Consider the following 15,634-nt stretch of genomic DNA (forward strand, 5'->3'; position numbering starts at 1 on the left):
GCTTTTACAGACTACGGCTTTTACGTTCAATCTCTACATTCTTAGATACTAAATCCCTCAATATTTTAATTCACTCACTTATTATTTCCAAACTGGACTACTGCAATTCTCTTCTAATTAATATAACTCAAAAAGAAAATAGACGCCTCCAAATTATCCAAAATACAGCAATCAAACTAATCCATAACGCAAAGAAATTCGACCATGTCACCCCCTTACTAATTAAATCACACTGGCTTCCTATAACCCATAGAATTACGTTTAAAATTTTATTCCTGGTTTACAAAACTTTAACCTTCAATGAACCTCAATATATTGCTAAAATGATTGTCCCACACAAAACTTTAAGTTCTCTTAGATCTTCTTCTTCACAATTGCTCTCAGTCCCCTCATTAAAAGTCATAGGCACTAGGCGAAATGATATATTTTCTGTAAAAGCCCCCTCATTGTGGAACTCCCTTCCAAATTTCATTAAAAACGAAACTGACCTCGTTGTTTTTAAGAAAATTTTAAAAACTTACCTATTTCAAGACGCGTTTGACATATGAAATACCACCTTTTAGCACCTTTTAGGTCCAATATTCTTTCTAACCCTTTATTACCCAATGTGTTTCCCCTTCGATGTCATTCTCTAACAAAGAACAATATTGTAACTTTTCCCCTTCCCTCCCACCCCCTCCTGTTCGTCTAATTTTGTCTGTCTTATGAGTAACTATTGTAAATTAATTGTATTACCACACTCTGATGGTTTTTATTACTGTACATCGCTTAGATATTATTATAAGCGATTCATCAAATAAAGGTCAAACTTGAAACTTGAAACTTGACCTGAACACCAACACCATCATTGACCAGGATGGGCGGAGGTTGAGGCACCGGAGGTGTTACGACCCCCCCTCCCCAGCCGGCTTCATGAAAGGACTGAATGTGCTGAAAAAAGTATCCTCTGGAAGGAAAGGCGGCCAAATCCTGGCCATACCTATGAAACTTAGCTTCCCCGAGATGCCGAATGAGGCTTGCCCTCCAGAAGCCAGACACCTTGGAGTAACTCAAGGCCTGAACAACCTTGTCCAACTCCTCACCAAAGAGGAAGGAACCCCGAAAATAAAATTTACTGAGCTTCGACTTAAGAGGCCACATCTGCCAACCAACCATGAAGCCATAGGGAATGCCGAGTGGCCACTCCAAGGGCCATAGACGTGACTGATGCCCACAACAAGTCATACATGACATCAGAAAGATAAGACGTGCTGAGCTCGATCTTAGCCACCTCGACGCCCACAAGTCATACATGACATCAGAAAGAAGAAATGCTGAGCTCGATCTTAGCCACTTCCTGATCACTAAAGACCAATCAGCAGACTCCCAGTCAAGAAGATGCTCAGACTACCGGAAACAGGCCCTGGAAACCAGACCACAGCCAAGGCAGCCATGTCCAAATTTTGTTTAATGAGAGGCTTCATCCTGTGGTCCTGAGTGTCCCTCAAGGCCAAACCGCCTTCCACTGGCACCATATGCCAGCGAGCAATGGCCGAAACCACAGTATCAACCACAAGAGCCTTGAAGATATCCTTATCCACATCAGCAATGGGATAAAGGCGAGCCATAGACTGCGTCAAACGAAAAGGCATGTCTGGAGTCTTCTACTGTGGTACACCACATCCCAAATATCCTGATGAACAGGAAAAGAACAGGAGGCCAACCGGATCTCCCGAAGCAGAGGGTCCACAAACCAAAGGGGTTTCTTAGTTTCTTCCTCAAAAAGCAAAACCGAAGACACCTAAAGAATAAGCTCCTGCAGCTCTTCCAAGTGAAAAATACACATGACCGAAGCATCTTCACCAACCGACGGCTCAGAAAAACATCCTCCCCCTCCCCCGAGAGGTTCTTGGGGGTCACCCAAGAGGTCCACGTCCTCATCAGAAGAGACCAGGTCAGCAAGGAAAAAAATCTTCATCCCATGAAACACATAGATACTTGGACAGAGGTGGGGAGGTGGACTGGATGGGAGCAGACGCCAAAAGGAGAAACCCCCCAGAAGAACTGGAGAGCCCTGGGAAAGAAGCAGAACCTCCAGCCGCCTGTAAGTAAGCCTTGTACATGGCCAATACAAAATCAGGAGCAAAACCCTCTAGCAGCACAAAAGCACGCACTGCTGATGAAGAAAAAACAACAGAGACCTGTCCCTGTCTTTCTAAAACAGGAGGGAGGTCACCTAAGGCCACGGGCAAAATGGTGGACCTTCTCACCAAAATCGAAGAAAAGTCTGCTGAAAAATGCTAACTGGACCCAGCTGCTAAAGGAAAACTGCCAGCAAAATCAGATGGTACAGTAAGGGAATCCCAAGCAATATCGGCGGTAAGGGAAACCTGATTTCCCACACTGCTGGTAGACCCGACGGCTGGGTTATCCCCTGGGTGGGTGGTAGGGAAAGCTTGGGCCTCCCCACCACCGCCGGCCAACAAGCAGTGCACGAGCGAAGGGGAACCCTGCTCACTGGCACACAATGCCGACAAGGATTCCCCCTCAACTGCTCAGCGGGAACACACTGAGCACTTCAAAGAAATTAAAGAAGTGCTCATTGTGAATCGCTAAGGAGAAAAAAACCCAAACTGCTGGTTAGCAATTAAAAGCTTTGCTTCAGAGCGGCAGTGCCTTAGGACTTTTTTTTTTTGTAAAAGAAATAAAACTTTATCTAAAGGAGCAGACCCCACAGGCTCTGAAAGCTGTAGTCTTTGCCAGACTGTGGTAAGGTGTACAGCTGAGGCACCTCTTAAGCAAAAAAAAAAATTGGGGAGGTGGGGGAATGGGTTGAGGGACAGGATGGACCCCCGAAAGGGCCCCAAAGCTCTGTCTGGACAGAAAAAGGGGCAAGACAAGGCCACTATCAGATCCAACAGGCCCTAACTAACCAGAGGAAAGACTGCACAGGCTTATCACCTCCACCTGCTGGAGACTGAGAACAGACTGACTGTACAGCCCTCTTGTACTACTGTCAAAATTCAATGTGTTCTCAGGCTTTGCCTGCTGGCAGAGGAGCGTAAACCTATCCGTCTGTGCCGGTCTGGAGGGACAATAAAGAATTAGTGATTAGTTTTGGCATGATCTCTGACAAAAGATACTCACCCAAATTTCTAATCTTGGTTTATATTTGAATCAACCATTTTTCCTCCTTTTTGGGGGGAAGGCTACTTTGGTTTATATTTGAGTATATACGGTACATGGATCTGGACAGTTGCATCTTACAAAGGCGAAAGGGGTTAAGGCTAGAAGAAAGTCCCTTTCCACTTGAGGAATGAGCCTGGACCTGGAAGGCTTTTCTGCTGTAGTGATAGACTGCAAAGAGCAGCAGCCCCCTATAACTAATTGACATTAGTGCATCACCTACCCATTTTCAAGGCCCACATTTGCTATCCTGGAAACACTGTATAAAAGCTAAAGTTTCATTTTAGCATGGGCTCCCTACAACCGTCACAGGTAGGCCTGTGCTATGGTGTAATCTCATTCTTGACATAACAAATAGTTGACTCAAGACTACAAACAAGTGGTAGTTTGGCTTTTTAATACCCCAAAGGCAACTGGGACTGTAGTCGTGGAATGTGCATTTAGACACTGGCTCTAACTTCTGCATTTGTTCCCCCAGGACTGAATGAGAAAGGAGAAGCAGCCTGCTGGCAGGCCCAGGGCTGGCCAGCCAGGATCATCCAGCATGAGATGGACCACCTGCATGGCCTTCTGTATGTCGATAAAATGGACAGCAAGACTTTTGTGAACATTAACTGGATGGAAGTGAATGACTAGTTCCACATTCCCAGATGCACATGGAGGAATAGATGGCATATGAAGCAGACTCTGTACTTTAATGACAATTATGATTACAGCGAAAAAAATAATAAAGGTTCACCATTTTCAGCTCCCCTCTTTCTTATCTTTTTGTTCCAGGCTGTTCACATATTAATAAGTCCTTGTATGTAAGGCAGGAAATCACATTATCCTTTAGGTTAGTTATTTTTGACATGAGAGTAGCTAAACTAGAAGCCATAGTGCCTCTTTACAGTGTTCCTCACATATACTTTGCTACCATGATGAATAGATGAGAAGCCCAGTGAAGGAACAATGCAGTTTATGTCCATTCTAAGCCTTCAACAGCCAGGTCTATAAACCAACCCAGAGTGAAAATACCATGCACAGACAACGGCAGGGATGGATGATTTATAGCTTATAATGAAAGGCACTCCCCAAACTTCCCACAATGTGTACAAAGTCCTAGGTTTTAGAACCAAAATACAACACTTCTCAGCATCATACCAACAGCACAATCTGCAGCAAAGAACTAGTTTTAACCCCTTGCCAACCCTCCACCGTACCTGGGGCTCGAATTCTATGATACAATCATATTGCATAAAGCAACTCAGGCAGGAGGAGGGGAGTACAGTGCAGTGGGGGGTTTCCCTTCATATGCACACAAAACTCAATTCATGCTTAAACGCAGCAAAAGAAGGTGACAGGGTTCCTACCAGCCACTCTTCACACACACAGTAATGGTTGGAGCTGTGAGCTTCTCTCTCTCTTCTTCCTGGAGAAACGAGTGGGGTATTTTTTCCTTCCCCTCAGCCCTTTGTTACAAATGGAAGTGCTAACAGGGACTCAGACACAGGTGGCAAGAGGAATTCCCTTCCGCCATACTAGGTACGAAAGCCTCCAATCATGAACTCTCCAAGCAAAAAAAGTAGTGTTTAGCCTGTTCTTTATCTTAGGCCCTTTTTTCTTAAAATTAGCCTCAATCCTCTTCTACCATCAATTTATACATGATGCACCCAGAGAAGGGCTGTTCACAGTAAAGTATTTGGGCCCAGGAGAAGAGCCAGGGTATTCTCAGCACACTCTGCTATAACTGGCCAGCCATGTGCCAGGTACCCCCCGCTTTCCAACAGGTGCAAGCTTAGCAAAACCATTCCTCTCATCCTTAAATGTTTCTTTCTATAACCAGACAAAAAGCAGAATTTCCATGTGGTATTTTGAAAACAAAGACAATCCCCCCCAATGAAACAAAGGCAAGAGTGAGAGAGGAAGGCCTTGGAGGAGGGGTTTCCTGCCACAAGCGCCATACATAATGGATGAGCTTTAGAGCTGGACCCTCGGTTCTCGCCGTCTCCTGCTAACCACCCCTAACAACAGACACACAGGATGTAACAGATAAACTGTTTTTGCAAGGCCTTCTTCCCTGCTAAACCTCGGGTATAAAGCTCTTAACCTTCCTGTCCAAAGTCCTCTGTGAATTTCTTCACTTTCAATAGATCTTCTGCATTCACGGTGGGCCTGGTGGTAGCTAGCGATCGCAGCATATCAGACTGCCAAGGCAAAAGAAAACCATTAGAAACCATTGAGCAGCAGCATTCCATTCAGTCTGCAGTTCCACACCACCTCCCCTCCCACGTTCCTAGAAAACTCCTCTTTTCTCCTGAGTGGTCCATCTTGCTAAGTCTCTGGTTACGTTCAAGTCCTATTTAGGAAGCTCCCAAACCCCCACCCTCCCCCAGAGCTAAGCTTGTCTTGGTGCCTCAACTAGACCATAAACACCATGCAAATGGTACATCAAAGACAGCACCAGCAGGAGTGCTAGTATTCACCTTAGCCACTGATCCCCCCCCACCCCCCACTTACCATGCACACTACTGGTTCTAGCAGTTTGTCACTGGGCACATCTATCCAAGTCATTTCAGTGGCTCCTGAGTCACCCGGAGAGCATGGAGTCAGAAGATCATCTACCATTATACCTGCATTTGTACGAGATGGTCCCTTGACCTGAAAGAGAACCAGGGTAAACCATCAGTTACTAACCCAACTGTTGCCCTTCCTCTATGGCTCCTCTGCTTGCTCCTTACCTTTTTGAAGTGTGTGGCTGATTGCACCTTGCGTACAGGTTGCATAAGTGCATCCCGCACAATGATACTGATATCTGCCCCAGAGTAACCGTCTGTCTTTCTAGCCAGCTCCCGAATATCAGCATCGGTCAGATTGCGTGGCGTGTTCCCCAAGTGCAACTGGAACATCTGTGCTCTGGCAGCTTCTTCTGGCAACGGGATATAAATGCGCTTCTCAAATCTAAGAACAAGGGGTCAAGAAACAAAAAATAAAAGACTGCCCAAAACAGCTCCTGGTACAGAACAACTGAGCTCCACCTGCCACATCTGACCTGCTGCCCTCCAATGGCCACATTGTCAACAGCCGTCTTCTGCACCATAGCAAAACCCATTTCTCCCCAGTACATATCCACACATAGGCAGTCTCAGTCTCCTGCAGCTTTGTCAGGAGAAGAGCAAACTCCATTATTAATCACCTTCTTCTGATGGCAGAGTCCAGCACCCATGGGATATTGGTGGCACCCAGAACCAGGATTCCATCATTATTATTCCCAACACCTAGAGAGAAAAGAGGATTATCCAGTGTGAAGGACAGGTAGTCATACAAATAGACACACAAAGACTCTGCTAGCCTCCATTTCAGGTTTCCTCACTACTACTATTATTTCTAGAGCGCTACCAGATGTCACAAAGGAGACAGTCTCTGCTCGAGTGAGCTTACAATCTAAACAATCAAGACACGGGATGTCACAGCAGGGGTTGCAGTTGAAGGGGTGGTTAAACTGTTGGCTAGTGGTGAGCAGAGGGGAGTAAGGTTATGAGTTGAAGGCTGTCTCAAAAAGGTGGGTTTTTAGCCTACTTTTGAACAAGGGAAGGGGTGTGATGGATGGACTCAGGTAGTCTATTCCAGGCATAATGAACAGTGAACTGAGAAGTGGAGGAGAAGGGTAGAGATAAAAGCAATTTGAGGAATGGAGCCCTCGGGGAGGCGTATAAGGAGACAAGAGAGGAAATATACTGAGGGGCTGCAGAAGCAACACACTTGTAGGTTAGTAATAGGAGTCTGAACTGTATGCAAAGGGGACAGGGAGCCAATGAAGTGATGTGAGGCGAGTGTAGCAAGGATGGCAGAAGATGAGTCGTGCAGCAGAGTTTTGTACAGATTGCAGGGGGGAGAGGCAGTTCAGCGGGAGGCCTGTTAGAAGGACTTATCCAATTCTGGTAGGTTTTGCCTTCACCACTGGGGCTCCTGCAACTGAATTTAAGAACGCCTGGGATCTCGAAGGGAGGAGGACATAGCAGATGGCATGAATGGGCAGCCTGGTCTGTTTCTGCGTTCTGGTTCCTATCAGAATTTGGAGCCAGAGGAACTTGCCCTTGCCTAGATCGGGTGCAGAAAGTGCTTCCACTGCTGTTTTGAGCTGAAGTGCTCCATGCTTAGCTTCTGTTCGCTTCCCCTTTAAGGATTCTCTGTGTATATCCCACTCCTTTTTTAATTCCATCTTGCTTTTTATATACTGCTATTAAACAGTTCCAAGAAAAAAAAGACCTATCTCACAGAATCATCTTACTACTAGTACTATTTAACATTTCTATAGCGCTGAAAGACGTATGTAGTGCTGTAAATTTAACATTCAATAGACAGTCCCTGCTCAGAAGAGCTTACAATCTAATTTGGAGAGACAGGTCATCTCGGGGTTGAGGAGATTCTGCTAGAAGGAATGATACAATGGGTATAGGTATCTGACAGTCAGCAGCTTCAAAAAAGGAGGCTTTTGGCTTGGATTGGAATACTGCTAAAGACGATAAACCATGGCAGCTAACATCTTTCTCATGGGAATCAGGAATAAACAAACACTTTGTGTTTAGCTATGCCACGGATGGATGGCCCTAGCCACAAGACATGGGAAACAGTAAGGGATCAGCAAAAGATTGTGCCAATACCACGAGCACGAGAAGCTCAGAAAATAAAGTCTATAAATAGACAAGGAGTGAAGAAAAGGTACCTTGCATCTGAACCAAGAACTCGGTTTTGATTCTCCGGGCAGCCTCACTCTCATTCTCATTTCGGGAGCCACAAAGAGAATCCACCTCATCTATAAAGATGATAGAAGGTTTGTGCTGCCTCGCTAACTCAAAGAGATTCTTTACCAGCCTGTGGATCACAAGATTCAGTTACTCCAAACCCAGCAGCACGAGTACAATTTACATATACCAACCAAATATACAACACTAAGCTTTGCAAAACAGTAACCTTCATCAATGCTTCAAACATTCCATAACCAACACCTCAAACATCTCACACCTTCCAACCCCGAACCCAAACATTCAGCTTCACACTCAAACCATCCAAACACCTTCTACTAGAAATATCTCACTTTAGCCTTTGTGCCCTCTCCCCTAGCTCAGGGGAAAAACATTCAACTCTCTCCTTCTTATCCAGTGAAACACTTCCCTTCCCACTTACTTCTCACTCTCTCCCAGCCACTTGGACATAAGATCAGAGGACGAGACTGAGAAAAAGGTAGAATTATTAGCTTCTGTTGCTACGGCCTTGGCTAGATATGACTTCCCTGTACCAGGGGGTCCGAACAGCAATATCCCACGCCAGGGGGTACGTTTACCTGCGATACATAGCAAACAGTTAGCATCAACAGGTTTGCAAACTCAGTTGCCATTGTGTATCTCCACATATGCAATGCAATAAGAGAAAAGAGGAGAGGCCATGTCTTAAGAGATATGGGTGTTCAGATAAGAGAGATGGACAAATTATCAGGTAAAGACACCGTTTATCCATTTCTCTTAAGGAAGAAAAATTATGTCTTACCTGATCATTTTCTTTCCTTTCCTCCCACCAGACCAGTCCACAACATATGGGTAATGTCCATCAACCAGCAGATGGTGAAAGAGAAACAATGTAGTTCTGTGTGATTCACCCCTTAAGGACATGTGCAGCCTTAGAATGTACTGAATGACCAAGCAACGGAGCTCAAGTTCACACTTCAGGTCAAATGTCACATTCAACTATTATCCATACCAACAAAGCTACTATGTATTCCACCAATACACAGTTCTCCAGTGGTATTCGGGGGCTACTGGAGAATTATATATCAATACAGTACTTTGATATCAGGAATTATCTGAAAAAAGATAAGGTACAGTTAAGGCAATTTCTCCTTCATAAGTGTCCATAACATGCGAGTTGTAACAAAGCAGTGTACAAATCGGGTGGGATTTCAAGAGACTTAAAGAGTAAGAAGGCTACAGGTATTACAATTAACCAACTAAATCAGAGCAGAAGTGAGGCCAATGAGAAACACCATCTTCCAAGTGAGATACTTCAGATGAACCTTGTCAATTGGTTCAAATGGAGGTTTCATTAGCTGAGAAAGAACAATATTGAGGTCCCAAACCACAGGAGGTGGTTTGAGAGGAGGATTGACATTGAAAAGTCCTTTCATGAACCTGGAAACCACAGGATGAACAGAGAGGGGTTTCCCTTCAAGAGGCTGATGGAAAGCAGCAATTGCACTAAGATGGACTTGTATGGACGTAGACTTGAAGCCAGAATGGGAAAGGTGCAAAAGGTAGTCCAAAACTGAAGATAAAGAGGAATGTTGAGGCTCCTGATGATGAGAAAGACACCAAGTAGAAAATCTAGTCCATTTTTGGTGATAGCATTGTCTAGTAGTAGGCTTCCGGGAAGCTTACAAAACATCTTGCACAGATTGAGAAAACTGTAGAGGAGCTACGTTGAGAGGAACCAAGCTGTCAGGTAGAGAGACTGCAGGTTGGGATGAAGCAGAGATCTCTGATGTTGCGTAAGCAGAGAGGGAAAAACTGGTAGAAGGTATGGCTCCCTGCTGCTGAGTTGAAGTAGAAGGGAGTACCAGGGTTGTCTGGGCCACCGAGGAGCAACCAGAATCATGGTGGCATGGTCGGTCTTCAGCTTGACCAGAGTCTTTTCAATGAGAGGAAATGGAGGAAACGCATATAGAAAGAGATTCGTCCAATCCAGAAGAAAAGCATCTGCCTCAAGGCGATGAGGAGTGTAGATCCTGGAGCAGAACTGAGGCAGCTTGAAGTTGTGGGGGGCTGCAAAGAGATCTATCTGAGGTGTTCCCCACTGAGAGAAGATGCAATGAAGGGGCTTGGAATGGAGAGTCCATTCGTGAGGCTGTAGAAGACGACTCAAGTTGTCTGCTAAGGCATTGTCCGCCCCCTGAATGTAGACAGCTTTGAGGAAGGTGTTGTGGCGTATTGCCCAATCCCAAACTTTCAGAGCTTCCTGACAGAGAGAGGCAGATCCCGTGCCGCCTTGTTTGTTGACATAATACATTGCGACTTGATTGTCCGTGCGAATGAGGACTACATGGTCGTGAAGTAGATGCTGAAAAGCATTGAAAATCACCCTGAGTTCCAGGAGATTAATGTGACACCGACGATCTGTACTGGTCCAATAGCCTTGAGTACGGAGACCATCTAGATGAGCCCCCCCAAGCGTAAGTTGAAGAATCGGTAATGAGAACCTTCTGATGGGGGGGGGGGGGGCGTGTGAAAAAGTAAGCCTCTGGATAGATTGGAAGAGAGCATCCACCAGCGCAGAGATTGTGTCAGAGCAGGAGTGACCTGGATGTGTCGAGTCAGAGGGTCGTAAACCTGCGTCCATTGAGATGCCAGGGTCCACTGAGGAATTCTGAGGTGAAGTCTGGAAAAAGGAGTCACATGTACTGTGGAAGCCATGTGACCCAGAAGAACCATCATGTGTCTCGCCGAGATGGATGGGCGAGAGGAGACTGAATGACAAAGATGGAGAAGAGTCTCCAGACGTTGTTGAGGAAGGAACATTCTGAGTTGGACTGTATCCAGAACAGCTCTGATGAATGGAAGAGTCTGAGAAGGCTGGAGATGGGATTTTGGAAAGTTGATTTCGAATCCCAGACTCTGCAGGAACCAGATAGTCCGCTGGATCGCTAGGACGACTCCCTGCGACGTGGAATCCTTGATGAGCCAGTCGTCCAGGTAGAGAAACACCTGAAAACCATGGTTCCTGAGCGCTGTGGCCACTACTACCAGGCACTTGGTGAAGACTCTGGGTGACGAGGCCAGGCCGAAAGGGAGCACTCTGTATTGATAATGTAGATCTCCCACCTGAAATCGGAGGTATTGACGGGAGGCCAGATGGATGGGAATGTGTGTGTAGGCCTCCTTGAGATCCAGAGAGCATAACCAGTTGTTCTGATCGAGGAGGGGATACAGAGATGCCAGGGTCAACATGCAAAATTTTTTCCTGACCAGAAATTTGTTGAGCACTCTGAGATCCAAAATAGGATGCAGATCGCCCATCTTCTTCGGAACAAGGAAGTACTGGGAGTAAAATCCTTTGTTCTGCTGAGCTAAAGGAACTGGCTCGATAGCTCGGAGCTGAAGCAAAGCCTGAGCTTCCTGAAGAAGAAGGGCAGTCTGGGTAGACTTGGAAGGATACTCTCTTGGAGGATGTTCCGGAGGAACGTGATGGAACTGAAGAGAGTATCCGTCCCTGACGATGGAAAGGACCCTGAGGTCGGTGGTAGCAGTCATCCATCGGTGGTAAAAATGATGGAGACGACCTCCGATAGGGGGAAAAACGAGGAATGGCAGAACGATTGAGGTTATGCTCTTTACCAGACAGTCAAAAAGGCTGAGGAGCCTTAGGAACAGCAGGTGGTTGAGGCTTCTGCTGTTTCTGTGGATGTTGCCTCTTGACAGGCTGACAAATGGAAGGAGCCTGCTTAGGTGGCAAACGCCGTTGATAAATTTGAGGAGGGCATGTAGGTCGAGGAGGAGCCGGCTTCGGCTGGAGAATAGATGCAAAGGACTTCTCGTGGTCCGAGAGCTTCTTGGTGGCCGCCTCTATAGACTCGTCAAAGAGGTCAGTGCCAGCGCAAGGAACATTAGCTAGCCGGTCCTGCAGGTTAGGATCCATGTCGATTGTACGGAGCCACGCCAGACGCCGCATGGCCACCGAGCAAGTAGTAGCTCGGGCAGACAGCTCAAAAGCATCATAGGAGGACTGAAGAAGCTGCAGCCGAAGTTGGGATAAGGATGCAGGACTTCTTGGTATTCAAAATGCGCCCGAGAATCCAGGTAAGGCATGAACTTTGGAAGAATGGAGAGAAAGAACTCAAAATAGGTGATGAAATGAAAATTGAAGTTGAGGACTCTGGAGGTCATCATAGAGTTTTGGTAGATACGACGACCAAACCTGTCCATCGTTTTACCTTTCCTTCCCGGAGGAACAGTGGCATACACCTGAGAAGGGATGAGAACGTTTCAAAGAAGATTCAACCAGAAGGGATTGGTGAGACAATTGAGCGTTGTCAATCCCCTTATGATGTACAGTTCTGTATCTGGAATCCAGTTTGCCTGGAACAGCAGGAATTGAATAAGAGATTCCAGACAGCGGACAAAGGTTTGATCCAAAAGCTTGTGAAGAGGAAGCCTGAGGGATTCAGCTAGAGGTTGAGGCAGATGCATGGTCTCAAGATACTCCTTAGAAAACTTGGACCCAATGTCAAGCTGAATATCCAAGTCTACAGCCATCTGACGCAGAAAAGATGAAAGAGACAGCTGATCTGCCAAAGCTTGGCCTCGAGAGGGACTCAAGGACGTCGAGGCAGCTTGCTCCAGTGAAGAAGGAGATCTGGATGGAGAAAAAGAACCCACTGGGTCTTCGAGATCCGGAAGCGGAAGGGTCGATGCAGGCGGTGGGGAATATTGAAGAAAAGGCTGCTTCCGATGAGGCGAGGCATGCCTGGATGAATGCTTCAAAGAATGCCTTGATCTATGATGCGAGCTGTGCTTCGAAGCAGGCCTCGACAATCGAGGAGAGCGTGTCCCAGTCGAAGCCCTCAGAGAATGGATAGGGCTGGAGGCTGTGGAACAAAGCAGAAGTGGTTGAGTGGAAGAATCTCGAGGCACTCACAAAGACTCTGCTCCTTGCATCGAGTGTACGGGTTCCAACGGAGGCATGGGCAAAGACTGCTCCTTGCGATGCATGCCGAGATGCCAGACCAGACACTCGCAGAGACTCTGCTCCCTGCAGAGAGTGTGCATACGACTGAGGCACAGGAGGCAGCTCGACCTCGCGGGAGACCTCCGCATGTCCAGGCTGGATTTGAGAGAGAAGCTTCGGACCTATGGTAGTGAAGAGCTGAATAAATTGCTTCTCCAATAAGGTCTGGAACGAAGCCAGCAAGGATGGATCCGTGTCTCCAATGGGACAACCTGCATGGGCTTCGTGCTCCCTCGAGGCAGTGTGAGAGTGCTTGGACTTAGATGCCTTGGGCACTTTAAGCACCACCGGGGGAATGGGCCGCTGTGCTACCTGACCTGAAGAGACAGAGGAAGGCACTGCAGCAGGCGTCTAAGACAGAGCCGGTACAAACGAGGCAGGTTTGATGAGGCTCGGAGCAGAAGCTGTGGAAGCCTGGAGAGCATCGGATGATGTTGAAGGCGAAGCACCCCTCGAGGACTCCATCGAAGACTCCATCGAAGACTCCATACTGAAAAGCTGCTTCCACAGGATGCAACGATGCTTGAAAGCACGAGGTTTAAGTGTTGAACAAGGCTGGCACGATTTCGGGAGATGTTGAGTCCCAAGACAACGAAGACAATGTCGATGAGGGTCCGTTAGGGAAATCGTGCGCTAGCACTTGGAACACTTTTTAAAACCGGTTGCAGGCCGGGACATAGGCCGAAAAAGCGCTGCTGCAAGATCGAAGCTGCGGGGCTGTGGCCACATGGCCTGCCCGGTTGAAGGAACAGAAGAAATTTTATTTATTTTTTTTTTAAAGAATAAAATAAAGAAGAAAACCGGCAATTCTGAGAAAAATGAACACAAAACCGCGGACAAAGAAGGCACAAGTGAAAAACACTTCACGCAGAGAGTCGAAGACGGACTTCTCGGCTCCGCGGAAAAGCAAGAACTGAGGAGACGCGCCCGATGTCGGGCGGGAAGGCACTTGCGCATGCGCGGTGCGGGTGACTCGAAACTTCTGTTTCTTCAAGCAAGACTGCTTGTGAGGCGTCTGCATTGGTGCTCCGTTTGATGACGTCACCCACTTGTGAGAATACCTGCCTGCTTGTCCTGGGATAAAAATTGTATCTATATTTGCTGATTGTCCAGCCCTTCTTTGTTGTAAACCGCCTCGAACTACTACGGCTTTGGCGGTATATAAGAAAAAAATTATTTATTATTATTAAGCTCTGGAATGCGTTGCCAGAGGTTGTGGTAAAAGTGGATAGCGTAGCTGGTTTTAATGTTTGGACAAATTGCTGTAGGAAATGTCCATAGTCTGTTATTAAGACATGGGGAAGCCTCTGCTTTCCCTAGATTGGTAGCATGGAATGTTGGGTTTTGGCCAGGTACTAGTGACCTGGATTGGCCATCGTGACAACGGGCTACTGGGCTTGATGGACCATTGGTCTGACCCAGGAAGGCTAGTCTTATCTTTCCTCTTTTTTACAAAAGGAATGATCATATCACCTGGTTTAAAACTTACAGATTTACTTCATGAATAGAACTGTGAACGATGAGGTGAGCAAGGAATTCAGACTCCTCCCGAGTTATCCCCTCAGCTCTATGGTAAAAATGCTGCTTACCAGAAACATCTTCTAGAGCTGAATACCAATTAAAATCATCCCCTGCTCTACTGGAGAATAAACTCTCCAGCTAATCCAGGAGCACCCAGAAGCTGCATGCTTAACCATCATCCATCTGCTGGAGTTTTTATAGCCCAAATGCATGATCTTGTATTTTTTAGCATTAAATTTTAGCTGCCAAATTTCAGACCATTCTTCAAGCTTCGCCAGGTCTTTCTTCATGTTATTCACACCTTTCGGATGTCTGCTCTGGAATGGGCTGGTCTAGACACTAAGGATGATGTTAAATGTAAGAGAAGAGGTGAAACAGAAAACAAGCATGAACTAGGGAACATGTAACAAGCAGGAAGAGGTCACAAAGTCTAAATTCAATGCAGAAAGGAAACCTATAATGTGAGAACATACGGGAAAGCGTTCAATGTGTGAGATTGTTACAAGGGAGATCCCCCACCCAAGGACTCGGTCATAGCATCCTCACCTGTAAATAAATGTGGGAACTTGATGGGCAAGATGACAGCCTCTTTTAATGCTTCTTTAGCTCCTTCTAGCCCAGCCACATCGTTCCACCGCACATTGGGCTTCTCCATCACAATGGCACCTGGGGGGGGGGAAAAAGGAGTTCTTCAGCAAAAAGCATATCAGTGGAACTTGCAAGAAGGAATGATTGAAGGGAGAAATGAGATCTTCTGATCCATATTTACAAAAGAGAAAATCAATGAATCTAATGATTACAAAACAAACTATAGAGGTGGTATCTGAAACACTTACATAAATGAAAGAGGATAAGGCTAAGACATCTGACGGTGAAAAGCTGCAAGAGGATCTTGCAAGATTAGGAGACTGGGCATCAAAATGACAGATGACTTTAATGTGAGCCAAATGCAACGTGATGCATGTGGGGAAAAAGAAACCTGAACTATAGCTAAGTGATGCAAGATTCCACATTAGGAGTCGCCACCCAGGAAAAGGATCGAGGAGTCATAGAAACTTAGAAGCAGATAAAGGCCAAATGGCCCATCTAGTCTGCCCATCTGCAGTTACCATCATCTCGTTCTCTCTCTGAGGGATCCCACGTGCCTATCCCAGGCCCGCTTGAATTCAGACACAGTCTCTGTTTCCACCATCTC

At 46.3% G+C, this 15,634-nt stretch overlaps 2 protein-coding genes across 3 annotated transcripts in view; one reads left to right on the top strand and one right to left on the bottom strand.

Annotated features, from left to right (window-relative positions):
- COG8 (component of oligomeric golgi complex 8) overlaps positions 1-3,916 on the top strand; it is a 73,470-nt gene extending 69,554 nt beyond the window's left edge. Inside the window, exons 8-9 of the mRNA XM_033942019.1 lie at positions 1,793-1,810; positions 3,644-3,916. Of these exons, the coding sequence (XP_033797910.1) occupies positions 1,793-1,810; positions 3,644-3,801 (176 nt within the window). The 3' untranslated portion in view covers positions 3,802-3,916. The remainder of the gene's footprint in view (positions 1-1,792; positions 1,811-3,643) is intronic.
- VPS4A (vacuolar protein sorting 4 homolog A) overlaps positions 3,842-15,634 on the bottom strand; it is a 65,972-nt gene continuing 54,179 nt past the window's right edge. For both annotated transcript variants that reach the window (XM_033942021.1, XM_033942020.1), the window contains exons 5-11: positions 14,986-15,105; positions 8,332-8,488; positions 7,871-8,019; positions 6,341-6,422; positions 5,886-6,105; positions 5,665-5,805; positions 3,842-5,351 (exon numbers count right to left, since the gene is read on the bottom strand). In XM_033942021.1, coding sequence (XP_033797912.1) covers positions 5,250-5,351; positions 5,665-5,805; positions 5,886-6,105; positions 6,341-6,422; positions 7,871-8,019; positions 8,332-8,488; positions 14,986-15,105 — 971 coding nt within the window. In that variant the 3' untranslated portion in view covers positions 3,842-5,249. The remainder of the gene's footprint in view (positions 5,352-5,664; positions 5,806-5,885; positions 6,106-6,340; positions 6,423-7,870; positions 8,020-8,331; positions 8,489-14,985; positions 15,106-15,634) is intronic.

This window comes from Geotrypetes seraphini, chromosome 4 (genome assembly GCF_902459505.1).
Source record: "Geotrypetes seraphini chromosome 4, aGeoSer1.1, whole genome shotgun sequence".
In the NCBI taxonomy this organism is placed as follows: Eukaryota; Metazoa; Chordata; class Amphibia; order Gymnophiona; family Dermophiidae; genus Geotrypetes; species Geotrypetes seraphini.